The sequence below is a fragment of the Python bivittatus genome, unplaced genomic scaffold, assembly GCF_059951505.1.
Source record: "Python bivittatus isolate LINGU-HERP-01145 unplaced genomic scaffold, Pbiv_v1 ctg000700_np1212, whole genome shotgun sequence".
NCBI classification, from domain to species: Eukaryota; Metazoa; Chordata; class Lepidosauria; order Squamata; family Pythonidae; genus Python; species Python bivittatus.
This window is the reverse complement of record NW_028277098.1, coordinates 4,224,146-4,240,255: the sequence shown is the minus strand read 5'-3', so window position 1 is coordinate 4,240,255 and position 16,110 is coordinate 4,224,146. Positions and strand designations below refer to the sequence as shown.

At 39.0% G+C, this 16,110-nt stretch overlaps 1 protein-coding gene and 1 long non-coding RNA gene across 3 annotated transcripts in view; one reads left to right on the top strand and one right to left on the bottom strand.

The window, feature by feature from the left end:
• Positions 1–16,110, bottom strand: part of LOC148214123 (uncharacterized) — a 164,301-nt gene that overhangs the window by 55,697 nt on the left and 92,494 nt on the right. The window lies entirely within an intron of this gene.
• TNR (tenascin R) overlaps positions 5,768–16,110 on the top strand; it is a 100,072-nt gene continuing 89,729 nt past the window's right edge. For both annotated transcript variants that reach the window (XM_088153730.1, XM_025162921.1), the window contains exons 1-2: positions 5,768–6,266; positions 14,788–15,264. In XM_088153730.1, the coding sequence (XP_088009856.1) occupies positions 5,768–6,266; positions 14,788–15,264 (976 nt within the window). The remainder of the gene's footprint in view (positions 6,267–14,787; positions 15,265–16,110) is intronic.

The following is a 16,110-nucleotide window of genomic DNA, read 5'->3' as shown; positions in this document are numbered from 1 at the left end:
TCATACAGTCCTTTGGAAGTTAACGTCAGGCTTGGATCTCTCTCACCTTGCTTTGTAGGTGAGTGTGGAGGGCTTGTGATTCAGCCAATTTAGCTGCTGCCTCTCTCATAACCACTTGGCCTTCAACCGACTTACATCCCAGACCCTCTTCTCCCCCCAACTGAGATTTCTTGCAGTCTAAAAATGAGGAAGTTGGGATCTGAAGACTGGTCTAAATCTGATTCACATCAGTCTCACAGAATTTTACATATTGTTTTTTGCTTTGTGAAGAAACGAAAAAACAAGACATGGGAAATCCACAGTAATTGTTACTTTTGTAGCTAACTTTTTCTATTATACTGAGCATCATGCATAACCTCTCTCTCTCCTCCTAATGCACACTTTAAAAAAAAGGAAGCATCTTTAATAACCGATTTGCCAAGATAATGATTAATTTGTTAATCTTTACTCTCTTTTTTGGGTTGTGCAAAATCTTGAATCAAGAATGAAGGATACTAATTGACATGGTTCACTGCTGCCAGTCCATGCCATGGCAGAGTTAGTTTTGGCAACCACACCAACTCACTCCCATGTCAAATTTGCACTAGACTGGCTGTAGTATCTGCAAACTGATGCCTGACTGTAACATAGTATCATAAAAATAATTTTTCAGTTGCAGGAAAGCTGGTTCCTTCCCCTATATTCATGCCATGTACTCTTCATTAATTTTGACCTGTATTGTCTTTCAAAATTAAGTAGAGCAAGGATCTCAGGAACATCTCTGAGGCTGTATCAGAAAGCCACTCAATCTGCCTTATGTTAATTCCAGAGAAGCTCATCCCAACTCTTTCTTAAATCTGAAGCATTCTCTAGAAAAACTGGAGCTCTGCTGTTAACATTTTTTAAAAATCCCCTTGAGGGATGCATAAAACCAGATGTAAGGTTGTGTGAAATTACCCAATATGTCTAACATAGAGAAAGACACTTATCAGAATAGCCATATGGGATGGAAGTACACCATGTGTTTATAAGACTTAAACACAGTGATTTTTTAAAAGTATCCATGAAATATGCAATGAAAAAGTAGGAGCTACTATAATAAGTGAATGAAGGTCTTTAAGAACAATATAAAAATTTAGTATATATTGTTGAAATGAGCAGAGAAAGTGGGGAAGGAAGAGGAATAGAAAATTGGATCAGCTGAGAAATGGGAAAGAAGATAGTAATGAATTCAAAATAAAGCAAGAGCTATGACTTTGGCTACTGCGGGGAAAAAAGCCATCACTGACAGAACCCCTCAGAAGAAAGTCAAAGCAGAATGAGATGTGATTGCACCAACAATTTTACAGTCCATGACCCATCATCCATTTTGCTACTCAGCCTCATGAACTCTCCTCCTGATCTTGCCACCTGTCCCAAAGTCACCAATCTGTGTCTCTATCTTTTCTCTCTCACCAGAGTGTAATATAAGCGAAAGGTATTGATTTTTAGAAAGACAAAAATCACCCTTTTGGGCACATGCCACATTTTTCTCCATCCAGTATGCTGAATGTTCTCTAACTCACTCTCTCTCTCTCGCTCGCTCTCTCTTTCTCCACACACACACACACACACACACACATGCATACATACACATAAACATACATACTTACATACACATATCCATACATGTATACATTCATGGAAGATTCCCCATCAGAAACAGAGTAAGCTAGAGATGCCCATCCTGATTCAATTGATATAACAAAATTGACCCATAATGTGTCAGCTTTGAGCTTCACACCAAAATAGAGCATCTTTTAACAAAAGAGAGTGATTCTCATAAACAAATCCCTACCATTTCCATATGCGGTAGAGCTACTAGCACGCAGGTTGTAACAGAAGGCAATGGGAATACCTTTTCTTCTTAACAGTGAGTTAGAAGGCACAAATGATTCTCATTCAGGACATTGGATATTTCTCGTTCAGCAGATTCATCCTCACCAAACCCACTACCATTTTTTTATCATTTTGGGGCATTTTCATGGATGATTCTGAAAGTGCATTTCTGAATTTGTTTATGTTTCAGCTGTCTCTATTTAAAAAGAACAATAATAATTTTCTAATATTGATGACATACCAACCCTATCAGATACCAGGGAGCAAAAGAATCACTTCCTCCCCAACTTCTATTGCTACCCTACCCTTTTGAGAAATGGGAGGTTGGGGATCTGCTGCCTGGGCTCAGGGGGCTGGCAGAAGGCATGGGGGGCATGGCTTTGAGGATGGACTTCCGTAGATAATGCTCCATGCCTTCAGAGATCTGGCAGGTACAGGAGAGAGGTCAGCTGGAAAGAACCAGACAGAATGCTCCTGGAAAATAGTGTTCAGGGACCAGAGAGAAGGGGCCACACCTGCAGCAACCTAAAACAGCCAATAGGAGATCTCAGCCTCCGATTGCATCATCAACAGTCTTGTTGATGAGCTGTCATGGGCCTGTATGGCAAAGCTTGTGAGGGAGAAGGGGGGAAATACTACTTTTAAGCTGAAATAGCTGAAGATAAATTAAGGCTGCCCTCTGCAATGGGCTGGGAATGAGGCAAAGGCAACATCAGGAACATATGTCTTAAAAGCAGGGCACCTTTGTGTTGCAAGTAGCACAATATGAAGATAAATCCTGAAGGTACCAGATCTAGTCCAAATCTGAGGAAGCTGTATAACATAGAAAAAGCTACGTCTCTGCTGCCATCTGATGGTTGTTCAGATTTTTGTAGCCCAGATTTGGTTTCTTGTTTCCAGGTAGCCACGTCAATTTATGTAAATGAATACTTATTTACAATGTACACTGCTTTATAACATGCAGCCAGCTATTTCACATTCTTCAAGCTGATGAGTTATATTTTGCATTGCTGATAAAACATATATTAAAGTAATGATGTTCCCCACCACAACTTTTACAGTATGTCTTAAACAAGACCAAATGATGCCTATTTTTACATCAGTACAGGGCAGTCAATAGTAAGTAAATGAATATAGCAGATAATAGGCAGAACAGACCCTTGATATATGTAGTAATGGATGGGAACTAGGCTGTGAGCTTTAAGATGGGGCCTGGAGTAAGTATTCCTATTTTCAATTGGAAAATGGAAAGAGACATAATGAAAATAGGAGTCTAAGTATCCCAATAGTGAATTCATGGAGGGAAGAATTTCTAAGAAGTATTGGTTAAACTTGTTGCTATATATAAGACTTAAAACACAAACTGTACAGAATTATGTTCGCTCCAGTTTTGTGGAAGCATCTTACAGGACACTGCCACGTACGTAGTACCAAAAGGAACTACATAAGTGCAAAAGGGAAATTTAATTTACATGTCATTCAGTGTGTGTGTGTGTGTGTGTGTGTGTGTGAGAGAGAGAGAGAGAGAGAGAGAGAGAGAGAGAGAGAGAGAGTTACTGTAATTTAAATAGAAACACATTATGCAATGTACCATAACGGGGGAGACTGTAATAGTTGTTTAATCTATTGTCCAGTTGTTTACTGCTGGTGGACAAGGTCATCCCAGCTCTTTCTTTTATGTTAAGGGTTATGTTATCATTAAAAATATATAGGGTCCAGAAAAACAAGGTTAGATGGAGAAAACTCAGGTTGGCTCTGGATTGTTCCACAATGCCTGTGGTCAAGACAGTCACAGGCTGTTGCAGCAATAGCTGTGATGGTTTCGGGAGTTCTGGGGGGTGGGTGGATGGCAGAAGCACCCTGAATGATAACTGTTTTTAGCCTGAGGAGCATAGGAGGGAAAATCCAAAAAAAGGAGAGCAAATTACATCAAAAGTAATTATGACAATTGACCCAAATGAAATCAAATAGCTACTGCCATTGAATAACTGGAACATGAAATTACGCCAGGAAACCGAAACTTGAAAATTCAACATCCGTTTCAGAGCTACTTTTCTTTAAAAGATCTGCATTCAAATTGTACAGGTGTCCAATGAAAACTAAACATAAGACAAATTTTCCGGCAGCAGGTAAACAATAGACAGTCCCCTGATCCCAGCGCTGTGCTTGGAATAATGAGGCTCTTTTGGCACCGAGTCACCACTCTGCCTGCCTGGTGGCTGCAGAGCCTCTGCCACAATTCTTTAAAGCAGTGTTGTCCAAACTTGGCCACCTTAAGATGAGTGGACTTCAACTCCCAGAATTCCCCAGCCAGCCATGCTGGCTGGGGAATTCTGGGAGTTGAAGTCCACTCATCTTAAAGTAGCCAAGTTTGGACAACACTGCTTTAAAGCAAAGGCATTAGAGCAAAATGCTGATCAATGCATCGCTTTCCCAGCCCCCATCTACCCACCCTCAGTCAACAACAACAAAGAAAAACCCTGCTGAACTATGTATAGATCTTGCCTAACTACTTTGAAGAAAATAGCTTTCCTTGCAGGATGAATTTGGCCCTTGGAGTTTGGATTTAACACCCAGAGGCTGCAAATCAATACCAGAATGGAAAGGTGCCCTGTTGCGGATAAAGACGCTTTACCAAATCATTCTGTGTGCAAGTGGGAGGTGAAATGACTTTTAACAAATTGCATTTGTGTGTCCTAAGCAGAAACGTAAATAAACCAAATATTGTGCAGGGTCATTTAATTATATTTAATGCAGTGGCTTTCAGTCAGACTAGCTCTGCATTTCTGGAGAATGTTACATGGGCTAAAATGAAGGCATACTGCTGCCTGAAACAATCACTTTCTGTATTTTAATGCTTTATCCTTTTTTTTCCGAATGCCAATCAATATGTGCAAAATAAATATTTTAGAGAGGGAAGGAAGCATTTCTTCTTTTGATGTGGACTGTACTCATCTCATTAGCACCAACCACTTAAGCTTAAAAACTATGAAGGTCTTTCCAAGATATCTAAAGACACTGCTCAGATCCAATAGGCATAAATCAATGGGTTCCTTCCAACAACGGCGTTACATGGCACTGTAGAAAACAGTCCTCAGCCAATTATATTGCCACTCCAGATGCTTCTCCAGATTGTCATGGTACTTAACAATTATAATTATTGCAGTAATTATTTTGAGCAATTAATTTTTAATTTTAAAGACCAAGAATCAAACAACAGGTTGCTGAGCCAGAGAGCTGATAGCCTAAAACTGAGCACAGGGAAGTTCACGAAGGAGTGGAACAGGAAGGGTGAACTGGAAGGAATGGAACAGGAAGGGTGAACTGGGAGAACCTGCATTAAGGTGCAGATATGTATTTGGGTATCCAATAAGGGCTGAGAGACTGCACCAGAGCTCTGGTTTAGGGGGCTGGAAATCAGGCATAGCTCAGGCGCATTTCACTCAGATGGTCTCAGGTTCAATTGCTGCCTGCCTGACTAGAAAAACTCTGGATTAGAAAGCTACTCAGCATCAGCAGCTCTGTATAAAGGGAGAGGAGTTTTTGGTTTGACCAGATGGAGAGGGTTCTGCCCAGTCTTAAGATTATAAAGCATTTTGCAAATGGGAAAAAGCTTCCAAATCACAAATAGTATTGGCAGCAAGAGTTTCCTTTACTATGGATTATAAAAGTCTTTTCACTGGTGTGGGTTACAAATGGATGCCTGTTGCAGGCTAACCTGTACCTTTATATCTTATCCTATGCATGGCAATGCAGTGTTACTCCCATGCATAGAAATGCTGCCATGATCTTTTTCATCGGATTTGCTTAGGAGCTACTTGTAACAAAATGTCGCTGTGCTTCATTGCAGGTCTTCCTAAAACATTGCTTCCCAAGGCTGGTGTAGAAGTTCCTTGTCCTTCTCAAGAAAATGAGGGCGGATGGTGAAAATGGGGTCCTAAGAAATGTTCTGGTTAGTCTCAACGTAATGCTGCTGGCATCCATCTTCAGACCCTTTGAATGCCGCCTGGAAGTGATGACCGAAAGAGTTAAAAAACAGGTGACCGATGAAGAAGGCAGCTTTGCCAACTACACGTCACCTATCAAAGAGCAACCCATGATCTTCAGCCATATATACAACATTAATGTGCCTCTGGACAGCCTCTGCTCCACCTCCCTAGAGGCTTCATCTGACCCAGAGGTGAGTTCGGAAGATGACCGGATGATGGAGTACACCGAGCAGACCTCAGACAGTGAGAGCCAGGTCACCTTCACCCACAAGATAAACCTCCCCAGACAGACTTGCAAGTGTGCCGCATCCTCCCGGGACATACAGGAGCTGCTGAGCAGGATTGAGATGCTGGAAAGGGAGGTGTCTCTGCTCCGAGACCAGTGCAACTCCAATTGCTGCCAAGAAAATGCAGCCACAGGTAGTAACAATGCCATGAGGTCCTCCTAGGAGCTAAGAAGTGTGAAAGGTGAAAGAATGAACTTGGAGTCCTTTGCTTGATGCTTGAATAGACTGAATACTCCACTCTGCTTCCAAATGTCAGGGTCTCCCATTTTTCAGACTTCAGATCCACTTTAGTTTTAATCTTTACCAGTAGGATTAGATTCGTGTTTAATTTTTACTACGTCTGTCTGTTTTCTCCTTCTTTCACTCTGTTTTTTTTTTTTCTTACGCTTACATTTTTTTCCTTCTACAAGAATAATGACTAGTCCCCATCTCACCCCTTTTACTAATATACATGCAGGTTAGTGGACCTTTTTTTCAGAGGGGACAGAACCTCTTCAAAAGATTTGTGGGAAGAGGTTTGCCACTGGTAGCATCACTGCCCAAAATTGCTGTTGATGGACAGAAGCAGTAGCAGACATCATTCCTCTGAGAATGCCCCAGAAGTATTGTTTGAAGGCATCTGGCGGTTACCATTCTTTGCCTCCCCCTCCCAAATAATGCTATTTTCTGTTTATTCTAGGGAAAGGTTTACAAATGCAAGAAAAACTGTACGGCAACTGCCTGTCCCGTGACAATATTAAATATTAAATACTTTCCTATTTCTATGAGTGAGCTTAAATTTCCAAATGGCAAAGAGACAAAGAAAGTTTAGGAGAATTATTACCAAAGTTTGAGAAACTGCATTAAAGGTTCTACGCAGAAGCAACCCAACAATTTGGAAACAGGGAGATGCTTGCTCCCACATTTTAAGGAAGCCAACCAAAGTTAGAGTGGGAAATAATAATAAAGCTATATACTGCCACCTCTGTAGCATCATAAAGGAAGAACAAGACCATTTTATTGCTTCCAAGAAATGAAAGTGGTATTAACAAGAGCCCTGTTCTCCCTCATGAAACTATAAGAAGCATCAAGGGAAGGGAATTCACTCCCTGTTACCCTGTCCCTCTGATTGCCATACCTGTGCTGAAAAGATCCAGATGACCACGATTGTAGATGGCAGGAAAGAGATGCAGAAACTCTACCTCTTTGCTGCCATCTAGTGGCCTTCTAGATTTTTTGCAGCCTAGCTATGGTAGCTCTCATTCATTCATTCGTTCATTCTGCTAATTTATGTGGCCAGCCAATACGGTTGGGGCAGGTAACAAAGCATAAAAACAGAAACATACATAGAAAAACAATAGAAAGACAGTGAAAGATGCCAGTTAAAAATAATCAGGTTCTCAATCAGCACAGGGCAAAAACTCACATTGGACTCCACTGTCATCCTGACTCTAGAGCCTCTGAAGGAAGAGTCAGATTTTTAAAGGCTTCTAGAAGGCCAACCAAGTCAGGGCCATTCAAATCTTGGGGGAAGGCTGTTCCACAGGGCAGGCATCGTGACAGAAAGCCATGCTTTCTAGGTCCCATATGATGACACTGTTTCTCAGAAGGGACTTAGAGCTTGCCAGATCTGGTGGGATAGACAGAAACTAGCACCCATTCTTTCTGCCTTCCTCAAATCGGAATGGGAAGATGGAGGGGGGGCTCTTCACAAAAGTAGAGTGTTCTGTGGGTATGTGTTCTCCATGCAATTTAAAATCCTGGGTAAATGGAAAAATGTTATATGTATAAAGGTGAGTGATGGGCAGGAAACACACCCTCATTCTCCCCTTTCATATGATGAAAATGAACATATGAACAGAGCCAAGGAATACAGCAATTCTCACATCTGTATCACTGAGACACTCAATCATGTATCTGATTACTTATGAATAACCTTCAATCACTTGTGATCATGTAACAAGGGCACATGTTTAAAATGCCCATGAATACATCTTTAGCAAAATAAAATGCAATCAACAGCAACAAGAACTTTTAAAATGGAAGCAGAACTGTTCATATGGGTTCTTTCTGAATAGCAAACAGCAAAGCTTTGTGGAGTTCGCTGGAAACCTTCTGTCAGTTTAGTCATTCAAAAGACATGGTTCACTTGGTTAGCTCTACAAATCTGTTCTTCAGAACTATAAAAAAACAGCAGGCCATTGTGCGAAGATGTTTCTGAAGAGAGCTGTTGGCATAATGAATCTCAGTTCCAAAAGGGATAGGTAGTACTTAGAAAATATCCTAGACCTGGGGAAATGTCATCAAAGGAAGAAGTATTCTTTTTTTTAATATAATTTTTGAAGACATTTTTAACAAAATTAAAAACAATACAAATATTAGAAAAGAAGCAAATAAAATAAGAAATAATAGTGAATAAGTAAGAAAGAAAACAGAAATAGAAGAAAGAAAAAAAGAAAAAAAATATAAGAAGCGGCTTCTAATCTTTTTGACAGCAGTTATAAATGCATTTATATTTTAGCCTCTGTCTCTAAGGTTACATCATAATTTCCTTCTTTCCATAAGCTAGCCTTTCTAATCTTCAAACCCATAAATCACAAGTTCATTTTTCTTTTTCTAGCAAAAAGTCCATAAGAGGTTTCCAATCACTGATAAATGTAGTTGTTGATCTTTCTCTAATCAAACAAGTCAAGTTTGCCATCTCTGCTAATTCTGTCATCTTCACCATCCATTCCTCCACTGTGGATATTTCAGAGTCTTTCCATTTTTGCACACATAATAGTCTTCCAGCAGTAATCATATATAAGAATAATCTTCCATGGCTCTTTTCTAATTGATTGTCCATTAATCCCAGCAAGAAAAGTTTTGGTTTCAGTTGAATGTTGATCTTTAAAATTTTTTGTATTATATATATTTGAACCCAGAAATTTCTGGCTTTTTTACAAGTCCACCAGGCATGATAAAATGACCCTTCATGCTGTCCGCATTTCCAACATAAATTTGAAGTATCTTTATAAATTCTAGACAATGTTTCTGGAATCATATTCCAACGGTACATCATTTTATAAAAATTCTCTTTTAGGTTATAACATAATGTAAATTTCAGTCCTTTTAACCACATATTTTCCCACTGTTCCATCAGTGGGAAAGTCCAAAGTTCTTAGCCCATTTTATCATACAGTCTTTCACTTTCTGTTTCAATTTTCAATAAAAGTTTATACATTTTAGCAATTACATGTTCATTATTTGTATATAGTTCAAGTTCAAATTTGGTCTTCTGCTGCTCAATTCCAAATGTCCTATAAACTACCTTAAATCTTTCTCTTAACTGTGTGCACGAAAATCATTGAAAACTAAAACCCTCTGCAGCCAATTGTTCTTTTGATTTCATCTTATATTCTCCATGTTCCTGTTCTAACAACTCTCGATAAGTTAACCGTTTTTTTTTACCTACTGTTTTTTTCCTGTAAAATGCTTCTTGTGCTGCGACCCATAAAGGCATTTTTGGGCACAGTCTGGGTTTATATCTGTTCAATATTCTCAATATGGCACTTCTAATATAATGATTCTTAAAATCTTCTTAAAGTTAACCTTAACTTTATCATACTATAGAAAACCATGGCATCCAAACTTCAGATTGCGCGCTTCTAATTCTAAAATTCTCTTATTTCTCAGCAAAACCCACTCTTTCATCCAGACTAAGCAGCAGGCTGCAAAATACAGTTTCAAATCAAGCAGTCCCAATCCTCCTTGTTCCTTTTCATCTTGAAGTATTTTATATTTAACTCCTGTCTTTTTTCATCAATTCCATTTGTTTTTCCATTTCCATTTTTGTTTATTAATTTTAAAACCAGCTAACCCCCCACAATCCTTCAGTTTTTCCATTAATATTTCTATTCCTTCCAGAGGAACTTCCAAAATTATCACAAGGTCATCAGCAAATGCCCCTAATTTATAAATTTCTCTTTTAATCCTCACTCCAGCAATTCTCTCATCTCACTTTATATCTCTATTCAATACTTCCAAAGCTAAAATAAATAGCAGTGGTGACAAGGGCATCCTTGTCTAGTCCCTTTCTGCATCTCACAGGGTTTTGTTAATTCTCCATTCACAATTATCTGTGCCTTTTGTGAGGTATAAATCGATTTTACTCATTTGATATAATTCCTGCCAAAGTCCATATCTTCCAAAATTTTAAACAAAAAAGTCCAGTTCAAATTGTCAAAGCCCTTTTTTGCATCAAGAAAAATCAGTGCTGCTTGCTTTTCATTATATTGTTCTAAGTATTCAAAAATATCTAATATATTTCTAATATTGTCCCCCAGCTGTCTTTTAGGTAAAAACCCACATTGATCTTCATGAATAAAGTCCTGTAAAACCATCTTCATTCTCTCAGCTAAATTATCATAAATAACATATAATCATTATTCAGTAATGATATTGGGTGATAATTTTTTGGTCAAGTCTTGATCTTCTTTAGGTATTAATGCTATATTAGCCGCTATCCAACTATCTGCTATCTTTCCACTCTGTAAAATAGAATTCATCGTGTTTTGCAATGGTTGTAATAATTCATCTTCAAAATGTTTATAATAAGCTGGTAACTATCTGGTCCAGGTGCTTTCCCAATTTTGACCTTTTTTATAGCTTCACAAACTTCCCTTGTTGTTATAGGTCCATTCATTAACTGTTTCTGTTTTTCTGAGAACTTCGGTAAATTTTGTTTCTTTAAACATTTATCAACCTTTGCCAGAGGAATTTCTTTTCCTTTATGCAATTTAGAGTAGTATTTATGATTTTTATTTTTGCATCTTTAGATTTTCTGTTATTATAAGATTTCCATCTTGTAATTTTAATAATTTTTTCCCTCTTTTTCTTTCCTCAGTTTATATGCCAACCATTTCCCTGGTTTTTTGAAAATTCAAAATTATTTTGTTTTGTATAATTCATGTTTACTTCCATTTCTCTTGCTGTTAACAAAGACAGCTGCTGTTGTAAAAGTTTGTGATTATCACTCTGCCCGACACGTATTTGCTTTGAAATTGAGATGTTTTTATACTTTCCTTCTAGTACTACTGATGGTACAGCATTAAAGCAAGCTAGGGAAAAAGTTCTATAGGGAGAGTGAATATACTTCCTAGCAGTTTGGAAGAAAAATAAGATAGCAGTTTTGCATTTCTGGAGGATTCCTGATACACAGAAATGTATTTGTGAGCAAACAAATTGTAAGAAAATATGTAAGATCTGTAAAACAAATCGCTCAAAGATCAATGAGCCTTGAAGCCTAAAGAATGTTGGAGTACTTGAACTACGAAAATGAAAGGTGAAAAAAAAGAGCTCAGAGCAGAAAGAAAGAAGGAAAATTATGGAGAGAGGAAATTGTACCACAAATGCAAGATATAATCCTATCCTGCAGATGGATATTGAGAAAGAGAGTGTGCACCAGGAGATTAGGGCTAGGCCTACTAAATATGGGCTACAAAAACATGGATGACAACTAGAAAGCAGCAAAGATAATTTGCTGCAGCTTTTCCCTGTCATCTAATGTCATCCAGAGTTTCGAATTTTTGCATCACAGATATGGTAACGCTATTAAAACTCTTCTCTTCTGTTCAGTATGGAGTGGGATTAGGAGGAAGAAGATAAAAAAGAAAACTTCCCTCCTTCTCAATCACTCACTCCCTACCTGCAAAATACATAGCAGTACAGTAAAAGGGTCGGCAATATTTTGCTAACTAGTTGTGAACCATTTCAGAAGAATGGAGAATAGCGTATGTGTTCCCTATCATCTTCCCCTTCCTCCCATGTGGGAGGCGAATATTTGTTAAGAGATGAGGTCATACTGGAATATGTTGTCCTAAGTCCCCTGCTGTCAACCTCCTTCTTTTTTTTTTTCATCTCACCATGTAATGTAAAGTTGAGAGGTCGGGTCCATCAGCAACATCTTTTCTTTATTACAGGTAGACTCTTGCTGTTTGTCCGAATTGACTGAGCAGCAGGAAGCAATTCTCCATGAGTAGCATTTCAGTTGGGCAAATTCTTCAGAGTAGAAACCACAGTGAGACTGATAAGTCAACCTGGGTTCAGAGTTTGGAAGTAGGTTCCAGCTCTTTTTAAGGACAATTCTTCTACCCATCCTTGGCAAATTACTTTTCCCATGTTGTTAAAAGTTTCCTTTTGCAGTAATTTCACTTTTGTGTACTCATAGGTATATACCGACTGGTAAATAGTAGTTTCGAAGGGATGAGGAGGAAGTAGAGTTTTTATGATGTTGCAGACTGTTATTGCTGCTTTAATATTGACACTATGGGATAGGCATTATGTAATACACAAGGACTGTACAGCAGCAAAGGTGCAATAAAATCCTTAGGCTCTGAGTCTTGAATAGCTGCCCAGAATCAGGTTGGTAAGAAGAGCAGCCATAGAAATTGAAATAAATAAATAAACTTACAAACTGTTTCATTAAAGCAGACAGTAATTCCATTGTAAAATATAACATTGCTTCTTTAAATGTTTAAAATGGGATTGTACACACACACCAGGACATACACTTTGAGGCACTTGGGTAGAGCCAGCTATTGCAATGACAATGAATATGCTGTGTACCAGAACTTATGATAAAAGCCTTCAGCAGTGCATAAGAAGGGAAGGCTCCAGCAGTGATCCTTGGAATGGGGATGTTCTATGAAATATTAGAGAGTATGCAAACTCATATTAAAAATCTATCCAAAATTATATTCGGGAGGTATCACTGAATGTTGTCTGCTAAGATTATTTTTTTCTTACTCAGTGTACATTTCTTTCAGATGTTCTTTCCTTGCTGGCAGTAAAAAGTGGGAGGAGCTCCTTATGGCTCAACATGTTACAAAGAGAGTAGTGATGGCCCCCACAGGGCCAGAGACTTACCCACTTGTAACTTAGTCTAGGTGTTTGGGGATATTTTTAATTTTGATTAAGTGTGGGACTGAGGATTTAGGATTGAGCCAAAATTGGGGCAGGGGAAAAGCTGGAGGATTTTAATGAAATCTTTGATCTCCCCTCCCCCAAATATACAGATTTGTTTTGGTGGAGGTACTTATGCAGTGTATCCATCCATAATGGCAATTTATCTATAGCTTTCCAAAATTAAAAGAATTGTAATTTTTACCAAAAGATGTCCCACCTTGCTCAGGGAAGTGGTGTTCATAATAAAATCTCAAAATATAAATTTTGCTGCTGCCACCCTGCTCAAAAAGTATCACATATGAACTTGATATTGATGCAACTAAAGTATCTTTGGAGGAAGAGCAACCTCTTTGATCACAACTGTGAGTTGAATTTAACAGAGTCACAATTTGCAGGGATTGGGAAGGAATCTCTCTGGCTTTTAATATAGTATAAATACTTTTCATCAGCCAGGATCTTCCGAACCCCCACTGTAGTCAATTCCTTAACTATTCCCATTTATTTGATGCAGCAGCATGTAATCCAGGCAGATAGTGCAAGAATCTTTTCTATAAGAGTCATTTGAACATTGCTCCCCCACCCCAACATCTTAAATGTTCCCGCTCTGCGGGTATCAGGACATTAAGTGGCCTGTAAATTGCATGTCTTAGGGCCACTCTTCTCTGTGATGGATGCTATTCAGCATGTCCATGACTGACCATCTGGTGGCAGAAAGAGCCCTCGGACATGAAGCTTCTAGGCCACCTGGCATCCATTCTAAGGACACAGACATTGTGATGAATTACATGTCTCAGGTTTCTACGCACCTGAGATGGTGCTGCTCAAACAGAAAACCTGAGATGTGCTTGGCAAATCAATGTAGGAGAAAAAAATACCTCCAATAAATAGTTGAAAGTTTTAATGCAGCAGAGTATTATAAGATGGAGAGGTTTATATTCTGAGCCAGGTAAATACAGTCTTGGAGCATCACAAAGAGGAAATAGGTAACAGGAAGCCTCAAAAAAATCAAAACTGCTATATATTTATGGCAAAGCATCAGCAAGATATTTTGCAGAGTTTGAAGTCCCTTGTGTGTTTGGGCCTTTGCAGCAGCAGTGTTCTTAGTGCCACAGAGACTGGAAAATATTCTCAAAGGTGTCTCAGTCCATAGGCATGACATGACGACATCTGAATAACTTTATTTCCCAGGACCTCTAGCACCTAGAACTCAGCAACAATAGTGTTCTACTTACTTGGAGCTTTGCACTATGTAGTTTCCAGGACATGTAACTCCACCCAACTAAGGGCAACCCAGATGCCCTTAGGAACCTTAAGGTCCAAGCCCTCTGATGGCTGGGTCACCGCCATTGCAGGCATTCCTCATTCTCTCTCTTTTTCTTTCTCATGCATGCAGACATAAGACCACCCAGCAAGAGTTTGAGGGGACCCGTAGCAAGGAAACTCCTTCCTCCATCAATGGCAGGAAACTGAGTAGAATTATTTACCATGTTCATTCCTTACTGAAATGCTACATTGGAGCCACTGTGGGGAATTCTAAATGGAGAGAGACAGCCAATCACACTTGGAGGGGGCAGGGAGGAGGAGGGACTACGGATTTGAGAGAGGCATCAACAGCAGTTGCTGAAAATAGATCACATCTAGAGTTGATTTGATGTGGTCATTACTCATTATTAAGAAGGACATGAAATATACCAAGGGTATATAATTAATAACTGTTTTTACAATTCCAGGGCAGCTGGATTACCTCCCCCACTGCAGCAGTCATGGTAACTTTAGCCTGGAAACCTGTGGGTGCATCTGCGATGAAGGCTGGGCTGGAAAGAATTGTTCTGAGCCTCTCTGTCCCCTTGGCTGCTCTAGCCGGGGTGTGTGTATTGATGGCCAGTGTGTTTGCGACAGTGATTATAGTGGGGAGGATTGCTCAGAGGCACGTTGCCCAACTGACTGCAGTTCCCGAGGACTCTGCGTGGATGGAGAATGTATCTGTGAAGAGGGCTTTGCTGGAGAAGACTGTAATGAGCTGAGATGCCCAGAGGACTGCTCGGGGAAGGGAATCTGTGCCAATGGGACTTGCCTCTGCCAAGAAGGCTACGTAGGGGAAGACTGTGGGCAGCTGAGGTGCCTCAACGCTTGCAGTGGGCGTGGATTCTGCCAAGAAGGCCTGTGCACTTGTGAGGAAGGTTACCAGGGACGGGATTGTTCAGCAGGTATGGCAGAATGTAACCATTAAGATAATGGCACTCAAAGGGCCCCTTGGAAATTCCAGATCTTGCTTTGTCTTTTTTAGAAATCTGAAGTATATTTTTTTAAAAAACAGCATTTGCTATGGAAATGTTGTATCAGCTACATACATGCAACCAGATCCACTAGAATTTAGACAGTGTATTATATTTCCTTATTTAAAAAAAAAAGACTGTAAAAAGGCCATTTTGCACACACACTGCTGACTTGAGAAATTAATGTGGAGGAGATGAGATGCTTGAAGACTTTGCTCAATCCACATTTTTAAGCAAACAGATATTTGCATTTCCCACAATACAGAGAGTGAATATCATTAATCTCTGGTTTTCTCATCTCTCTCCAACAAATAAACTTTAAAAGCATATAAAATGCATAGTTAAGACAATCCATGTTAAAAGCTGCATGTTAACATAGAAAACATAGAAAATGTTTTAATATAGAAAGTCATGGGGAAATGCATTTTTTCGTTAAATATGCAAAGTTATGTCAAAACAGGATTTATGCAGAAGTAGCCATATCTGTCCACCCACACTGCAGGGCACACACTAGTAGTAAAACATAATAGTGGAAGAACTCTACTATTGAAGCAAGCTTTAGGAAGTTGTTAAAACAAGTCTAGAAGTGTGAAATATTGAAGACCAGAGGGCTATTTTCTAATTTAAGGTTTTGATTTCATCCAGCATCTGCTGTTTTATAAGAAAATTAATTCATTTCAATATCTTGACATGTATTTAAAGATATTAAAAATACTGAGCTATAATTGATTATATTGGAGAGGTCCAAAATAGATATATCTTTTGTTCACCAGATTA